The sequence below is a fragment of the Bos indicus x Bos taurus genome, chromosome 3, assembly GCF_003369695.1.
Source record: "Bos indicus x Bos taurus breed Angus x Brahman F1 hybrid chromosome 3, Bos_hybrid_MaternalHap_v2.0, whole genome shotgun sequence".
Classification (NCBI taxonomy): domain Eukaryota; kingdom Metazoa; phylum Chordata; class Mammalia; order Artiodactyla; family Bovidae; genus Bos; species Bos indicus x Bos taurus.
This window is the reverse complement of record NC_040078.1, coordinates 28,981,102-28,999,602: the sequence shown is the minus strand read 5'-3', so window position 1 is coordinate 28,999,602 and position 18,501 is coordinate 28,981,102. Positions and strand designations below refer to the sequence as shown.

General features: G+C 39.7%; 1 protein-coding gene across 2 annotated transcripts in view; it reads right to left on the bottom strand.

Annotated features, from left to right (window-relative positions):
- TRIM33 (tripartite motif containing 33) overlaps positions 1–18,036 on the bottom strand; it is a 144,503-nt gene extending 126,467 nt beyond the window's left edge. Inside the window, exon 1 of one of the 2 annotated variants that reach the window (XM_027536004.1) lies at positions 17,470–18,036. In XM_027536004.1, coding sequence (XP_027391805.1) covers positions 17,470–17,995 — 526 coding nt within the window. In that variant the 5' untranslated portion in view covers positions 17,996–18,036. The remainder of the gene's footprint in view (positions 1–17,469) is intronic. The other variant, XM_027536005.1, reaches the window with a different exon arrangement.
- Between the last annotated feature and the right edge of the window lie 465 nt (positions 18,037–18,501).

Sequence of the window (18,501 nt, the reverse complement as noted above, 5' to 3'; positions counted from 1 at the left end):
AAAAGATATATATGCTGCTGTTAAGTCGCTTCAGTCGTGTCCAACTCTGTGCGACCCCACAGACGGCAGCCCACCAGGCTCCCCCGTCCCTGGGATTCTCCAGGCAAGAACACTGGAGTGGGCTGTCATTTCCTTCTCCAATGCATGAAAGTGAAGTTGCTCAGTCGTGTCCGACTCTTAGCGACCCCAAGGACTGCAGCCTACCAGGCTCCTCCACCCATGGGATTTTCCAGGTAAGAGTACTGGAGTCGGTTGCCATTGCCTTCTCCAATATATATACACATACCTTAACTTAAAACTACTTTACAATTAAAAAATGTTAATCATCATCTGAGCCTTCAACAAGATGTAATCTTTTTGCTGATGGAGGGTTTGAAATATTGCAAGAGTTACCAAAATGTGACAGATACATGTAGTGAGCAAATGCTGTTCGGAAAATGGCACTGATGTGCTTGATGCAGTTACCATAAAACTTGCATTTGTGAAAAACACAGCACCTGCAAAGCACAACAAAGCAAGGTATGCCTATAAATGTAAAGATATCCTAAGTTCATGAATCATGTTAAGATGGCAATACTCCTGAGAACTGGCTTACAAATTCAACATAATTTCTATCAAATTCCCAGCTGGCTTTTTTGTAGACATCAACAGGCCAACACTAAAACTCACATAGAAAATCAAGGGACCTATAATAGAATAACTAAAATAATCTCAAAAAAGAACAAAGATGGAGACTTACTACCAACTTTAAATCTTACTACAAAACTATAATAAGCAAGACAATTTGGTACAGGCATAAGGATGCACATAAACAGTCACTGCCCAGTATTCATGGGGGAATGGTTCCAGGATCCCTGTAGATAGCAAAATCCTTACATAAAATGAAATAATATTTATATATAACTTACATACAACCTTCTATAACTTTTTTTCTTCTATACACTTTAAAATCATCTTTAGATTACATATAATACCTAACACGACGTAAATGCTATGTAAATAGTTGCCAGGGTGGCTCTGCTCTTTATAACTCTGAAAATTTTTTTCTGAGTATTTTCTGTCTGTAGTTGGTTGAATCCACAGATGTGAAACCTCAAGATGTGGTTACCGGCTAAAATGTCAAAGACAGATAATATCAAGTATTAGTAAGAATACAAAGCAATTAAAAATCTCAAACACTACTGGTAGAAGTATAACTTGATACAACCATTTAAGAAAACTATTTGGCATTATCTAGCAAAGCTGAACTCACGCGCAACTTATCGGCAAGTCCACTCTAAAATAAGGATGTAAACAACAGAATGTGTGCATATTTTCCCCAAGAGACATGTTAAATAAACATATTCATAATAGTAAAACACACTATAAACAACTCAAATGTCCACCAATACATGAATGGATAAATTTTAGTACATTAATACAATGAATGCTGTGGAGACAATGAACAAACTACAATCAAAAGCAATGTGAATAATCTCATAATGCTGAACAAAAGCAGTCAGTCACAAACCAGTACATATTGTACGGTTCCGTTTAAATAAAACTTGGGGGTTCCCCTGGTGACTCAGTGGTAAAGAATCTGTCTGCCAATGTAGGAAAGACAGGTTCGATCTCTGGCGCAGGAGGATCCCACAGGCTGAGGAGCAACTAGGCCTACTACTACTACTACTACTCCACAACTACTGAGTCTGTACTCTGGAAACCAGGAGCTGCAACTGCTGAGCTCATGTGCCATAACTGCTGAAGCCCTGCAGTCCACGCTCTGTAACAAGACAAGCCCTTGCACTACAAGTAGAAAACAGCCCCTCCAGCAATGAAGACCCAGCACAGCCAAATAAATAAATAAATAAAAATTTAAAACAGGCATATTAACCTATGTTGTCAGAAGTCAGGTTCACAGGTTGTATATAATAACTGGAAGGAGACTCAAAGAGTACAGGCCTATAGGGTAATAACGTACTTTCTCATTCTGGTTGTTGAATTTACAAGTGTGTTTACTTTATGCATACTGACTAAACTACATGCTTTAGATCTTTACACCTTTATATATATTTCAATAGAACATTTACTTAAAAACTACATGTCATTAAAAATAAACCAATTATTTTAGTCCCCATCACAAACTACTCTATAAGCAAAACTGATTACTACTTGACAATGCTCTCTACTAAAAGACAAAGTTTTCAAACAACTTTTCAACATGAGATTGCCTTTTTCCCAAGTTTCATCATGCCACATTAAATGACCCATTGGACTCAACAGTAGATCAAACAGACATCAAATGTGCCACTGTAATTAAAATTAATTTCATGCTGTTCAGAATTTGGCAGTAGACCTGTGAATTGCTCGAGTGTAATATACTGCTATTACACATCAGCTGAGAACCCATTCATCTAACTCCCTTTTTAACATGTAAAATCTTGAGTGTTTTCAGAAGTAGGAAGAACAGGTAGGTAAATTTCAGATGTATATTACAACATGGCTTGGTACAGAATTAGTGAAGTTCTGAAGGCATCTATACCACCAGTTAGACTTCTGTGAACTTGCTAATCAACTGAACTTGCATTTCAATCAATCTACCAATTTGACTAGACAATTCATACTTTGAAATTTTTCTCGCATTTTCTTATCTAACTAAACAGTAAAAATAATACTAATCATTCTAATAATGCTTAATTCTTATTAAAATATTACAATATCACTTACTGAGACACTCTAAAAGAAAAAGTTTACATAAGTGGTTAAGCTTTTAAAACTATGATATCAAACTACTTATAAATTGTTAATACGTCCAACTCAAATAAAAGTGACTAATCAGATTCTGAATAAGGGCAAAGGGAGAAAACTGATAATCAGGTATTATCTGGCCAGGAAGGAGTATTTTTTAAGTCTAAATTTTACTGCTTTTAGGTAAGGCAACCTTTGATACTCCCTAAGTCTTACACTTGTTACCTGCCTGGCCTCTAAAGGCACCTATTCGAAGCTGGTCTATTAACCTCCATATGGGAGAGCCACAGTTAGGTAAAATTTTATCTTTCTACCTCAGTGGGTTTGTTTATTTAAAAAAAAAATTGAGAATATTATTTGAGAGATTTCTTATAAGCAAATAACATGAAAAAATTTAACCTGAAGCTGATGTTATTTTACAGATAAGGTACATGAAGTTTAGTCAGATTCAAATAAACTTACCCATATCTAATTCTATCCTGCTGTTACTAATTCAGATATCCTACCTTCGAACCATATGACAAAATAGGGGCTAGAAAACAGAGAAAGAGAAAACTGGATCAATATTAAGACAGCCTGGATTACAGTCAAAAGCATTAAGAGCCAAAGTCAGTCATCTCATACACATGAGAAGGGAGATCATCACCCCCAACCAACAAAAGTGAAAGCTGTGAATTTTAGCCATGATTAATGTCTACTTCTGAACTATATTTGAAAGTTTAAAAATTTTGGTTTCGTTATTTTAAGAAATTCTGCCATGATGAAATATTTCATTCTAAAGTTTCTAATTCTCTGCCCATTGCTTTCCTAGGAATTGGGAATATCGTGTCCAGTACTTAAGTTTGGTATTATACACATATGTTGTACTCTTTTAGCAGAGCTATAGTAAAAATGCATAATACCTTGCCATCTAATTCAAAACAAAATAACCCACATTCCCTTAAAAGTCCCTTAAAGTGTGTCCCTTAAAAGTGTGACATTTGAAATCCACTTTTTTCTTGTTTGAAAAGACAGGTATGCATGGATAACTGAAACTTTTGCAAATATCATGCTACACTTACACATGTGCCTATCAAGTTATAACTGCATCACTGCAATTTGTAGTACACCAAAAAGCAGCACAAAGTAATGAAAACCACAACCAACCTGTCACAACTCCTCATTCTGCCACTGCAGCATGAAAGCAGTCATACGCATTAACAAACGGGCATAACTGTACTCCAAAAGTGTAACTCACAAAGACATAAAATTTTCACATCACAAAATATTCTTTTGATTTTTGTTCAATGATTTAAAAATATAAAAAATCACAAGTCGTTAAATACCAGCCAGCAGTCTAGATGTGGTCCATGGGTAGTATTTTGTCAATCCTTTATCTACAGTAAGATCAAATAATTAATAAGCGCTGAACTTCCAATCAGAATTTTATTGCCTCACTCAAATATTGAGTGGCCCAAAAAGTCCGTTTGTTTTTTTTTCTGTAAGATGGTTCTGGGAACATGCTTAGTTGTCTTTAATTTCATTTAAAATAATTTTGTCAGATTGTGTCGCGACAGCTGTCTTATTAATGTGCATTAAAAAAAGCTTATTAAAATGGTAAATTTTTGTGTAGCCATTTTAATATTGAAAACGGAAGATAAAAGCAACATTTTCAGCATATAATGCTTTACTATTTCAAGAAAAGTAAAAACACAACTGAAGTGTAAGAAAAGATTTGTGCAGTGTATGGAGAAGGTACTATGAGAATTGAATGTGTCAAAGTAGTTTATAAAGTTTTGTGCTGGAGATTTCTTGCTGGACCACGCTCCATGGTCAGGTAGACCAGTTGAAGTTGACAGAGATTAAATCAAGACATTAACTGAGAACAATCAACATTATACCACACAGGAGCTAACCAACATACTCAAAATAGCCAAATCAAGCACTGAAAAATCATCTGTACCAGCTTGGTTATGTTAAATTGTTTTGATGCTAGGATTCCACGTAAGTTAAGTGAAAAAAAAAAACCTTCTTGACCGTATTTCCACATGCAATTGTCTGCTTAAAGGTAATAAAAATGTTCCATTTTTAAAACCAATTGTGATAGGTGATGACAAGTGGATACTGTACGACAATGTGCAATGGAAGAGACTGTGGGACAAATGAAACAAGCTACCACCAACCACAACAAAGCTGCTCTTCATCCAAAGAAGGTGATGATGTGTATATGGTGGGATTGGAAAACAGTTCTCTATGATGAACTCCTTCTGAAAAGCCAAACAATTAATTCCAACTGGTACTGCTCCTATTTAGACCAACTCAAGGCAGCACGTAACAAAAGGCATCCATCCAGAATTAGTTAACAGAAAACACATACTCTTTCATCAGAATAATGCAAGACCACATGCTTCTTTGATGACCAGGCAAAAACTGTTACAGCTTGACTGGGAAGTTCTGATTCATCTGCTGTATTTACCAGACACTGCACCATCAGATGTCCATTTATTTTGGTCTTTACAAAATTCTCTTAATGGAAAAAATTTCAATTCTCTGGAAGACTGTAAAAGGTACCTGGAACAGTTCTTTGCTCAGAAAGATAAAAGTTTTGGGAAGATGGAATTATGAAGTTGCCTGAAAAATACAATGTAGTGGAGCAAAACGGGGAATATGCTGTTCAATGAAGTTCTTGGTAAAAATGAAAAATATGTCTTAAATTTTTACTTTAAAAAACTAAAGGAACTTTTTGGCCAACCCAGTAGAAGAGAACCAAGGACTATTCACTGTATGAGGAAGCCCCTCTGAGACAAAAAGAGATCAATATAAAAAGGAAAAAAGAAGATTAAAAATCAAGTCAAGGAAAGCTTTCAAAATGTCAACTGAGTAACCAGTGGTTAAGACTCAATGCTTTTACTGTGCAGAGCCTGGGTTCAATTCCTGGTTGGAAAACTAAGATTCCACAACCTATGGAGAGTGGCCAAAAAAAAAAGGAGAAGGAAAGCGGTAGGTGACGGCATGAACCCAGTAATGCAAACATTCAAATAGTAACAGCTCCAAAAAAAGTGAGGGGAGGGGAGCTTTAAGGGGAAATGCATGGAGAGGGTCCTTACAAAAAACTTTTTTTGAGTTTAAACCTATTTTCACTATAAATGAATAGTACAAAACAGGGAAAGCACAGTGAACTTTTAAAATCAATGAAAGGAAAAAAAGAGACACATCACTGTATTTCAGAAAAAGATGAAGAAATACTGAAAAGTGCCAAGAGGAAATAAATAAAACGAAATCTAATTGGGGTCATACAAAGGAGCAAAATCAAACTAGCATCAGCAACACTGTCTACTTGAAAATACTGGAAGAGACAACTTAAAATTCTGAGGAAAAAAATTTAACCTAGAATTCTATATCAAAGCTATCATTGAAATAGAAGAATAAAGAGAACCTGAAAAATGCAAAGGCTCAGAAACTGTATTCTTATTCTTTCTTGGGATGTACAAACAAGGGAGTAAACAAAGAATAGGGAAGCCTACGTAATGAGAACCAAGCCTCTGCAAAAGGGAGGCCTGAAGCATCACATCCTCAGAAGAGCACCTAACAAATAATCAAGAGTCAAACTTCAAATCAGACCAACGGCACAGGGAAAAACTGCCACTCTGACTTCAGAGTGAGGGAATACGTTTTCTTCTGAGAAGTTTCAAATACAAGTCAGCCTATAAAAACTCTAAATCAACATTTGCAGGTTCTAAGAAACACCAAACTAAAAATTCACTTCAGTGACTTTTCAATGGTGGCACCAGACAGAAGCAAAGGCTCTTTTTTACTGTTTGGAGACTTGCTACCAAAAACCAGGTCTGGCAGGATTCATAATTAAAGCCCTAGTATATATATGCTCAAAATCCAAAACTATGAAACACTGGAAGACACCCTCTACCATAATCTCGAACAAGCAGAAGCAAGTAATAGTAAAACAGGACTTCAGGAACTTCAGATAATGGAATTATCAGATGGAATTATTTCAATATAAACATGAAATCAGTACACTTCAGATATTTAAAAAGTAAAATGAAAAACAAGAAAAACAAAGCAAACACAGTTAAATATAATTCAAGGGAAACATTTATAGTAAAAACAAAGTAAGTATATAAGAACAACTCATAAAGGATGTTTAAGACTTTTCTAAGGGAAAAAACTATATTAATATTCAAAAACAAAACATTTCAGCAAATTGAAAAGCATACAATATTTCTGAACAGGCAGACACCATACTGTAAAGATAGCATTTTTTCCCAAATTAATCTATATATTCAAAGCAATTCCAACATAAATACAGACAAGTTTTTAAAATGAACTTTCATAAGATGATTCTAACGTAAGAGCTGAAAGTCTAGATCAGTCAAGATAATCTTTAAGATGAACAAGGTATATATGGAGGGGGATGAAATTAATGTATAGCAAGGTTTACTGTAGCTTTATGAAAAGCACTAAAGGTAGAAAAAAGGGGGGAAACTGACTTTTCAAAAACCTCTCATCTATCCAAAGACAGCTTTCTAAGTGTTAGTCGCTCAGTCGAGTTCAACTCTTTGTGACCCTCTGGACTGTAGCTCGCCAGGCTTCTCTGTCCATGGAAATCTCCAGGCAAGAATACTGGAGTGGGTTGCCATTTCCTTCTCCACAGCTTTCTAAAAAGAAAAAGTCTGGTATACTAGTTTATTGTTGTGTAACAAATTATCCCAAAACTTAGCGGAGTAAAACAATTTCATTATCTTTCACTTTCTTTGAGTCAGGAATCTGGGAGTGATATGGCAAGTGGTTCTCTCTATGCTCTAATGAGACTGCAGTCAGATGTCAGCCGGGATGCAGTTATCTAAAGCCTGATCACGTTGGAAGATCCACCTCCAAAGTGGCTCATTTACATGGCTGGCAAGTTGGTCCTGGATGCTAGCAGACCCCAGTTCTTTTCAGAACTGTTAGAGTGACAGCTTGTTTTCACTGAGAACAAGGAATCCAAAGGATAAGGAAAAAGCTGTATACCTTTAATGAAGCCTCAGAAGTCACTGTTAATTCTGCGATATTCTGTTGGTCACCCAAACAAGCACTGTGAGCAAAGACTAAAGAAGGGTATAGATACTAAAGAGAACACTGGGGCCATCTTAGAGGTTGCCTATCACACCAAGCCATAAACCTTCAATTTACATAACCAACAAAGTATCAGTATATAGAACTCACCAAGAATTCTTATGAATCAAAAATTTTTCTAAAATGTTAGCAAACTAAAGAGAAATAGAAGACATATGGACATGTTATTCACAGAAGCAATAACAAACTGCACATAACAAGCATTCAAAAAGTATTTTTCCCTGGTACCACATAATTTATGCTATTTACACATCATTAAGATATAGATTTTAAATATTTTTCTAAAAATGGTGCATTTATGTTCATTCATCCTTGTTTTTTCCCACTCCCCCTTGGGACTGATGTTCATTATAGAAGCAGGGTAGGGAAGAAGGTGATATAATCTGTGACCACAGAGAAGACAAAATTAATGTATTCAACACCATGAGCCCAACCTCAGAACTTGTCCTCTGAAAAATAAAATGATAGAACTCAGTCGACCAGTCATAAATAGGAAAAAACAAAATTAATAGATCCACAGCAAGCTATTTACAAAAGCTATTTACTTAATAACTCATTACTCTTTTCCTCTTTATATTCTTTTGGGGAGAAGCTCTTTATGAACTGTGATGGGTACCCCAAAATGAAGGCCTATAAACATATGAATCTGCTGTCTTCCACTATTCCATGGTCTGACACTCTAATGACTCTACATTATCACTTTGTTATAGTGCCTTTAAAGAAGCAAGTCTCAAACTTTTTGTTCTCAGAATCCCTCTTACGCTCAAATCATTGAGAAATTAAAAATGTTTAGATGGGTTTTATCCATCAATATGTACTGTATTGTTAGAAAAACTGGGGATTTTTAAATATCTTATTTAATATCATTTTTTAATTTTTATTTATTTTTTAATTTTTTTAAATAGGTGGCTAATTACAATATTCTGGTGGTTTTTGCCATACATTGACATGAATCAGCCACAGTTGCACATGTTTCCCCACCCGCCCCCAACCTCCCTCCCACCTTCCTCCCCATCCCATCCCTCTGGGTTTTCCCAGTACACTGGCTTTGAGTGCCCTGTTTCATACATTAAACTTGGACTGGTCCTCTATTTCACATATGGTAATACACATGTTTCAATGCTATTCTCTCAAATCATTCCACCCTCATCTTCTCCCACAGAGTCCAAAAGTCTGTTCTTTATATGTGTCTCTTTTGCTGTCTTGCATATAGGGCAGTCGTTACCATCTTTCTAAATTCCATACATATGCATTAATCTACTGTATTGGTGTTTTTCTTTCTGACTTACTTCACTCTGTATAATAGGCTCCAGTTTCATCCACCTCATTAGAACGGACTCAAATCCGTTCTTTTTACTAGCTGAGTAACACTGCATTGTGTTTATGTACTACAGCTTTATCATCCATTCATCTGCCACTGGACATCTAGCTTGCTTCCATGTCCTAGCTATTGTAAACAGTGCTGCAATGAACATTGGGGTACACGTGTCTCTTTTAATTCTGGTTTTCTCAGTGTGGTATGCCCAGCAGTGGCATGCACTGGGTCATATGGCAGTTCTATTTCCAGTTAAAATCTTCATTTATTTATTTTTTTTTTCATTTATTTTTTTTTTCATTTATTTTTAACACCAAAAACATTTTGTATCAGGGTATAGCTGACTAACAATAAATGACTGTTAATAATAATGTTTCATTAAAATATTTTATTAATTCATTTAAAAATAAACATACAGAATGCTGAAGTAAAATATTTATCAGAAATAATTTCCAAAACAAAACAAAAAGTTTTAGTAGAGTGACACTGATTCATATTTTTTAAAATCTCTTGAATATCCAGTTTAATAGATGTCTGAATACAGTTTTTGCATTTAACCTGTTGTGAGAGGTTGTTTTGTTTGAAGGAAAAGTTGGCCTCATACAACCATTTTAAGAAAAGGGAAGAATATTTTAATAGTCTTTTCAGACAATCTGTGGATACTCTTCTTTAATATATTCGAAAATCGCCGAGTTTTTATTTATTTCTTAAACATCAGTTGCAATGTGAAATTTACCACAGTGACGAACTTTTACTGCTCCCTTAAGTTAAAATCTATTGGTCTATTTTGCACTTTTGAAACTTTCTTCTATGTATGATTTTGTAATATCATGCATTGGTCATTTGGAAAATGTTGGCTCACTATGTAGATCTTCCAAATGTTGACATTTCATTGTACAGTATCGAAAAAAAAAAAAGTTAGTATCACTACCAGCCTTATCAGAAAAGCCTTTAAATATTGATAATATACAAGTCTCCCAAAATCCTAATTTTCATTTAAAAGCTCAATTTTTATCACTGGCAACATAAAACAACAGTTGTTTTCCTGAAAGTGACAGAGCTCAGTTCATTCATTTTTAAGAAAATGGCTGCCAAATGTCCACACCATAGTTTGTTAATCATTCTTTCAAGTAAAAATTATTTTCCAAGGAAAAAAGCAGCTAATCCAGCTTGGAATTCAAACAACTGCATGAGTATTTGTCTTACCGCACTTCAGTCTGCAGAAGCACTCTACATTATCACATTTTATCACACACAATATTAAGGATCAAGATTTTTAAATTTTTACTACTTCAAGGACATAAAACTAATGTGATTTTTTTTTGTTGGTGGCGGTAGTTTTACTCTAAGTATGTGATGGTAGAGATAGAATAACTTTTAAGAGGGGTATGGAGGTACTATCTTAATTCCTGCTAAGGTGCCAAGCAATTTTATCCATCACTGATATCTTATTATTAATACAAACATCAGAACAGTGAATAAGGCAAATAATGAATCAGTGTTATAAGGAAAACAGTTTCAACTTTGCCAACAGCTAAAAGTGTGTCAGAGACAATCCTCTCCCCACTGTCACCTCCCCCCAACTCAGTTTCGTAGACCAACTCTGAGAAACTTTTTAAGTTACTATTCTTATTTAGTGTCTGTTTTGAGGAGTATATATAAGGAAATGAAAAGCAATTAGACTTTCCTAACTAAAACTTTTGGTGTAGAGATATTAGACATGGTAAAGACTCTGGATTTAGAATATCAATTTACCCAAGTTTTAGGCAGCTGGAGAAATCTGGAATGCAAATAACTGTCAGGCGTGGTCTATTTCATCAAATGTCAGAAAAACACCAACAATTTGCCTTCCTGCCTCTTCTTTCTGCTTATCGTGAGACAGAAGTAATCACAAAAGCAATGGGGGACAACTGGAAGTCAACAGAAATAAGAGCAGTACAATTAATTGGGGGCTTACCAGGTGCTGGGCACTATATGAAGCAATTTACAGTGTATTAATCCATTTAAGCCTCACAATAATACTATGAAACAGGTATTATTATTCTTCTCAATTTACAGATGCTAAGTAACAAACCCACAGTCATTCAAGTAGTAAATAATAGAGCTCAAAAATAAATGCAGGCATTCTGACTGCATTCTGATTCCTGAATTGTGTACATTTAACCAACCACAATGCTAGAAGTTGTTAAAGTGCTTTTGTTTGGTACATCTTTAATGACTGATTGCTGATGACTATATTATCATTCAAAAACTCAAGGAGGGCCTAAAAAAAATTCCCAGATAAGCCACACCCAGAACTAGCCAACTGTCATTTATTACACATACTGCTGGGGAAAGAACTTCCAAGAGCTCTAATGGAAGGCTCCCCTAGTGGTTCACCACCTGCCGTGCTAGGTCACTCCAGTGGTGTCCAACTCTGCGACCCTATGGACTATAGCCCGCCAGGCTCCTGTGTTCATGGGATTCTCCAGGCAAGAACGAATACTGGAGTGGGTTGCCATTTCCTCCTCCAGGGGATGTTACTGACCCAGGGATCAAATCCATGTCTCTTATGTCTCCTGCATTGGCAGGAGGGTTCTTTACCACTAGAACCCCCTGGGAAGCCCATGCTCAGTGATAAAACCATTTTCAGGAAGAGCTCTTCACACTATATCCAGAGGTATTCTCTCTCACTTACAACATGGATGTTGCCATCTCAGACTTCACAAAAAGTTGAAGATTCGTAAACAGAATCATTTTCCCATGTTGATTCTTCCATTATTCCCCACAAAAGGTAAGTATATTAAACTTATGTAGATGTGAAAAGTTAGCATTAAAAACAATAACAGAATCAGAATTTTACTGGATAAGAACTCAACTTCATATTGCAGACCTGGAGAGGCTGTCTAGCTGACCCGCCCAAAGCTACACAGTAAACTAATAGCAGCACCTAATCCAGGTTACTCCCAAATCAGATCTTCATCCACATCACCATGCTGTCTATGCCCTACTACAAAAGTCTCAACTCCTTCAAGAGTTCATCTGAGAGGCTATTCAGATGCATCAATACATATTTGTACTTTTATTGATACATTATTAGATTTGCACATAGTTCAGTTCAGTCACTCAGTCGTGTCTGACTCTTTGCGACCCCATGAATTGCAGTACGCCAGGCCTCCCTGTCCATCACCAACTCCCCAAGTTCACTCATACTCATGTCCATCGACTCGGTGACGCTATCCAGCCATCTCATCCTCTGTCGTCCCCTTCTCCTCCTGCCCCCAATCCCTCCCAGCATCAGAGTCTTTTCCAACGAGTCAACTCCTCACATGATGTGGCCAAAGTACTGGAGTTTCAGCTTTAGCATCTTTCCTTCCAAAGAACACTCAGGACTGATCTCCTTTAGAATGGACTGGTTGGATCTCCTTGCAGTCCAAGGGACTCTCAAGAGTCTTCTCCAACACCACAGCATCAATTCTTCGGCGCTCAGCTTTCTTCACAGTCCAACTCTCACATCCATACATGACCACTGGAAAAACCATAGCCTTGACTAGACAGACCTTCATTGGCAAAGTAATGTCTCTGCTTTTGAATATGCTATCTAGGTTGGTCATAACTTTCCTTCCAAGGAGTAAGCGTCTTTTAATTTCATGGCTGCAGTCACCATCTGCAGTGATTTTGGAGCCCAAAATAATCTGACACTGTTTCCACTGTTTCCCCATCTATTTCCCATAAAGTGATGGGACCAGATGCCATGATCTTAGTTTTCTGAATGTTGAGCTTTAAGTCAACTTTTTCACTCTCCTCTTTCACTTTCATCAAGAGACTTTTTAGTTCCTCTTCACTTTCTGCCATAAGGGTGGTGTCATCTGCATATCTGAGGTTATTGATATTTCTCCCACTACTGACATACCCACTATTGATACCTATTCTGACTCAACCTGAAAGAAACCTAAAAAAAATGAACACAAAAGCACTTTAAAAAGCTCACTATTGAGATTCAACAAATATTAACTTATCTATTTTGATTTTCCAAATACTCCAAAAGCACATAAATCAGTTTTTCTCCTCAAAATATTTAAATCCATGCCTCTCAAAGTGTGAAAGGTTCCAGAATCAGAATTAATAAGATACTTATTAAAAATTCACATTCCCAGTGTCATCCCCAATTAAACTGAAACAATCTCTTAAACTCCCAAAATGGTATTTTAAAAAACTCTCCATATGATTCTTATTCATCCAAAATCTACTTATTGAGCATTCATTCTACAACATTCCAGTGGGAAACAAGGAACAAACAAGTAAACAAAAACAAGAAAACATTTTGGATTTTATCTGTGCAATGAAGAAATAAAGGTAATATGTCAAAGAGCGACCTGGAAGACTACAATTTTCCCTTAGTAATCTCAAGGGATTGGTTCCAAAACCCCCATCAGATATGGGACAGCCAATTAACAGTACTTTAAAGAGCAACCAGACACAGAGTTTTCAGGGCAGTGAAAATACTATGTATGATATTATGACAAATCCATGTTATTATACTACATTTGCTCAAACCCTCAGAATGTACAAGAGTGAAACCCTACCACAAACTGTGGACTCTGAGTGATTACAATGTAGGGCAGTCAACTCTCAAAAATGTACCACTCTAGTGGAGGATGTTGATAATGGGAGATACTATTTAGGTCTGGGAGGGTAGAGTTATATGGGAAATTTCCTTATCTTTCTGTATCTCACTTAATATTGCTGTAAACCTAAAATTGCTCTTTAAAAATAAAGCCTTAAAAAAAATAAAAGTCAGGAGGTCTTTCTGCACAGGCAAAATTTGAAGTGAGTAGCCCTTCACTTAAGAACAGTGGACTTACTGAAAATTATTTCTGGTTAGATGGTCTTGAGAGGGGCCCATTCCTAACAAGAGTGCAAATAATGTTGATGCTGCTAGTCCAGAAACCACACTTGGAGAATGATGGATCTAAAAAGGAACAGCTAAAGGGTTTGAATAACTTTGGTGTGTTAGAAAAGGAGGAAAACAAGGCCATTAGAAGGGAGGGTAATGTCATTGCTTCGGAACCACTTAAGACAGTAAATCAAACTACCAACCATGCCTATCCAGACCAGAGATAGAATCACAGGCTGTTCAATAATACAATTGCAAAGCATTTCACAGATTAAGAAAGTATTTTCACTTTCATTACTTAATTTGATTTAATGAGATATAAGTGAAGAACTATAAGCTAAATTTTAGAGATAGAGAAACTGAAGGACAGAAACATGATGAACCTGAGGGAACCAGAAAACAAAGGGCAGAACTATGTTCCCCAACTTCAATCCAGTGTTCCTTCCAGACAGCAAGTTTGATTTTTTTAAAAAGGCAAAGCAAAAGATACACACAGTGGAGAAGGAAATGGCAACCCACTCCAGTGTTCTTGCTTGGAGAATCCCAGGGATGGGGGAGCCTGGTGGGCTGCCGTCTCTGGGGTCGTAGAGAGTCGGACACGACTGAAGCGACTTAGCAGCAGCAGTGACTATAAAACATCCAGCTGAAGACTAGCAGGGGGGTACTCTTTCTGCCCCCTTCTGATGCCTATGTCAGAAGCTTTCTCTATCTCTATCTCTATTTATACTTTAATAAAACTTTATTACACACACACACACACACAAAAAGATACACACAGGAGGTAATATTAAGTTATTTTCTAGACTCTGCTGCCTAAAAACATGGTGGCTTCCAGACTTAATTTGTTCCAGATACTGGTTAGAAAGCAACACTATCTGAAGACTGACAGTATTTAGTCCCGTCTACTTATTTCTCCTAGTTCAAAAACAAAGGATGACGAAGTGAAGAGGATATTTACACACAATGAGTCTCTGTCCTGCATAAATAAAACAGAACTAATTTCATAACCTCAGTCCCTCAGCCACATCAATCACACACAATTTTCATCTTGTATCCCCTCTAAATCTCTCACCTAATCCAGGTTCCCACAAGAACACTGAATCTCACAAGTCTTAACTATACTCATGAGGCCCTCAGCAGTTAGTTACACACCCATTATCCACCCTCCCTATACCCAGTATCATTTAGTATCTTCTCCATCAATTAAACCCTCACTTTTAACATTCTTACCTGCAGGTCTCAATAATACTTCAAATCCAAAACTGCCATCATTACATCCTCCCTCCAAAACACACAACACACACACACATACACACACCTGTTTCTGTGCCTGAATTATCTGATTTTGCATTAACAGCACTGCCACCCACCAAACAAGAAACCTGGAACATGGCCTAGACACCTGTGTCTCTCTCACATCAATCTCAATTGGCCCCTCATCTCCATTCTCAGTGCTACTTACAATTAGTTACCATCAATGATAAACTAGCTGCCATTTCACTCATAACTACCATGTACTAGTCACTTTGTTATATGTACTAGCACTATGTACTAGTCATTTTGTTAAGTCACTTCATTCTATCAATAACTTTATCAGGTAGATCATTTTTGTCCTTGTAAAATTAACCTGTCCAACTCACAAGCAAGAAGTGACCAAGTAGGCATCCAAGAAAAACGTTTTCTCCAGAAGTCCATACCTTTCCCCCATAACAACACACTTTTTTCTTCAATACCTGACAACAGTCCTTTACGGGCTAGTTTCTCTCCTAGATTACTGCCAGAATTTTCCTAACTAGTCCAGCCTCAGGTTTTTTCTTCCCTTACCTTTCAATGTGCCCCCAAGCAATCTTTCTAGATCACAAATGTCATCCTTTTATCCTAATACAAACATCTGTGAGGAGACTTCCCTGGTGGTCCAGTGGCTAAGACAAGGCACTCCCAATGCAGGAGGCCCAGGTTTGATCCCTGGTCAGGGAACTAGATCCCACATGCCACAACTAAAAGACCCCGCATGCTGCAAGGAAGACCCGTGCAGGATAAATAAATATTAAAAAATAAAAGTCTGTGAGGGACTCCCTTTAGTCTATCTACAATGTACAGGATACAGTCTACAGGATGAATCCAAAACCCTTTAGTACAGGTCGACAATCCCTTACCTTCAGCCCCAAACTTCAAAAGCTTTGAAATTTTAAAGTTTTTTCCATGAGTCTGCAACAAAACCCACCCTGAACTGTAGGGGGTTATTTCTCTATCCCATTAGTGATATTCATATGCCTCACTACAGAAACATTAATACTTAATAATGAATTGTTAACCCAGACCCCGCTGGAGTATTGAAGACCTCAGCAGGAAAAAAAAATTTTTCAAAGTATTCTGACCTCTAAAATACACCTGGTCCCAAGAGCTTCAGGTAAGGGATTGTGACCTCTTACCTACTCAGCCCATCAAACCAACTTAATCTCCAGTGATGACCTGATCCGTCCCAGGAATGTATAAGGTGCCCTGTGTTCTGAAAACTCTACAACTCAGTGACCTACTCACCCTTCAAGAAACCTACTCAAGGACTGCTCTTCAGTGAAGTTTTCCTGACCTTCTCTTGACTATGCCACAACCACTGTATCCACCTCCACTGCTGTATCTCACACGTCTGTTTCCCCTATGGTGGGCAGTGAACCGGCTCCTCACTGAGTATTTTATCCAATCGTAGCACGGTATCCGAAACAGTAAGGGTCCATTAATGTCCAAGAATTAAAATTCATCCCAACTCTCCCTAACACCCAATTCCCTTCAAAGGTCAGTTCTCCTTTACCCCTAAACCTAAGGTCTTTTCCCTAGCCATACAGGCCCCACACAGCGATTTTGTCTCTAGAGTTCCTTCTTCTCAATGTCATCCTAAAGTTACTTTCTACCAGACGCCTTTTCTTAGCCCCAAATTCTCCAGTGCCCTTTAACCTTCCCAGTCCTTCTTTCCCCTAGCTTAGAACAGGTCTCCCCTCAAGGCAATTCATCCCCACTGCCCTTCTCTCTTACCTACTCCCTCCTCAACACCTCTCGGGGCTGGGCCCTCCCTTGAAAACGCTTCTCACAGGCGGATTCCCAGACACCCTCTTCGTTCACAATCCGTTCCATCAGCTCCCGAACCTGCGCTCGGCTTGAGTCCACGCCTTCCTGGCCCGTATCTGCACACCACGAACCTCCCCTGCAGCCGGCGTCCCCTCCCCCAGCCTCTCGCAGCCGGCACCCCTCCCTTCACCCTCCGCGTCTCTCTGGAGGTTCAGCTTCTCTGAAAACTGTCCCAGGAGCCGTGTCTTTCACCTCTGAGACTCCTCAGGATCACGCCGGTCCGAGCAGCCCCGCGCCCAAGTACTCTCAGAGGACCCCAGATCCCCCTCAGCACAGCAAACCCCTTCGGCCCAGACCTCGGGCCGGGCCTCCCGCTCACCTTGCTGGATGTCGCCGTTGCTGCCCCCCGGGATGGGCACGTTGAGTTGGCGCTCGGGCTCAGGCAGGCAGCGCAGGCAGAAGGAGTGAAGACAGGGCAACAGCTTGGGCTCCGCCTCACGCCGGCTCTGCAGGCTCTGCTGACACACGGCGCAGGTGTCCAGGAGCGAGGCTGGCGGTCCAGGAGGCGGCCCCGCCGAGGGACCCGGAGCAGGAGCCGAGGCCGGAGCTGGGGCTGGCGTCGATACCGCCCCCCCGGGAACTCCAGGGCCCATTGAGGCTGCAGGGGCTGAGGCAGCCGGGGCCGAGCCCGAGGAGGCCGCGGCCACCCCCCCGTCGTCGGGCCCGGCCGCGCCGCTCTCCGCGCCGGCCCTGCCGCCTTCCTCCTCCTCCTCCTCCACCAGCACCGCCGCGAGAGGCGGCTCCGCCTCCTGCGCCGCGAGCCCGGCGGCTCCGGCAGTTACCGGCGCGCTACTGCTGCCCCCGCCGCCGCTCTCAGCCTCGCCGCCGCCTTTGTTTTCCGCCATGTTTTCCTCTTTGAACCCGCCGGACCGCCCCGCGCCGCCCGCCGCCGCCGCCGCCCCCAGCCCCAGCCGCAGCCGCAGCGAGAGCGGCCGCCGAGAACGAGCAGGCTAGAGAACGAACGAGAGCGCGCGCGCACGCGGCACCCCAGCCTCGCGTCGCGCGGTTGCTGGAGGGCGGGCACGGCGCGCGCACGTACGCACGGACGTCCTCCGGAGGGAGGCGGGAACTCCGGGCGCGGGCGCGCAGCCGTCCAGGTTGCCCCTCCCGACCTCTGGGGCCCGCACGTAAGATTCCGCCCCGCTGCAGTTCCGTTCACAGTGAGCTTTTAAAGCCAGAGACTGTTGACGTTGAACTACCTTTAGTCACGGGTGGTTAAGAGCTCGGACGCGGCCACTATACGGGGAAAAGTGGGAAAGGGTGGAAGGCCGGGACTGTTTCCCGCGGAGCGAGCGACTCTCGGGTGGCGCGGTTCCCAGGGTGGGCGCATCTCCGCGGAAACCCCCCTCCG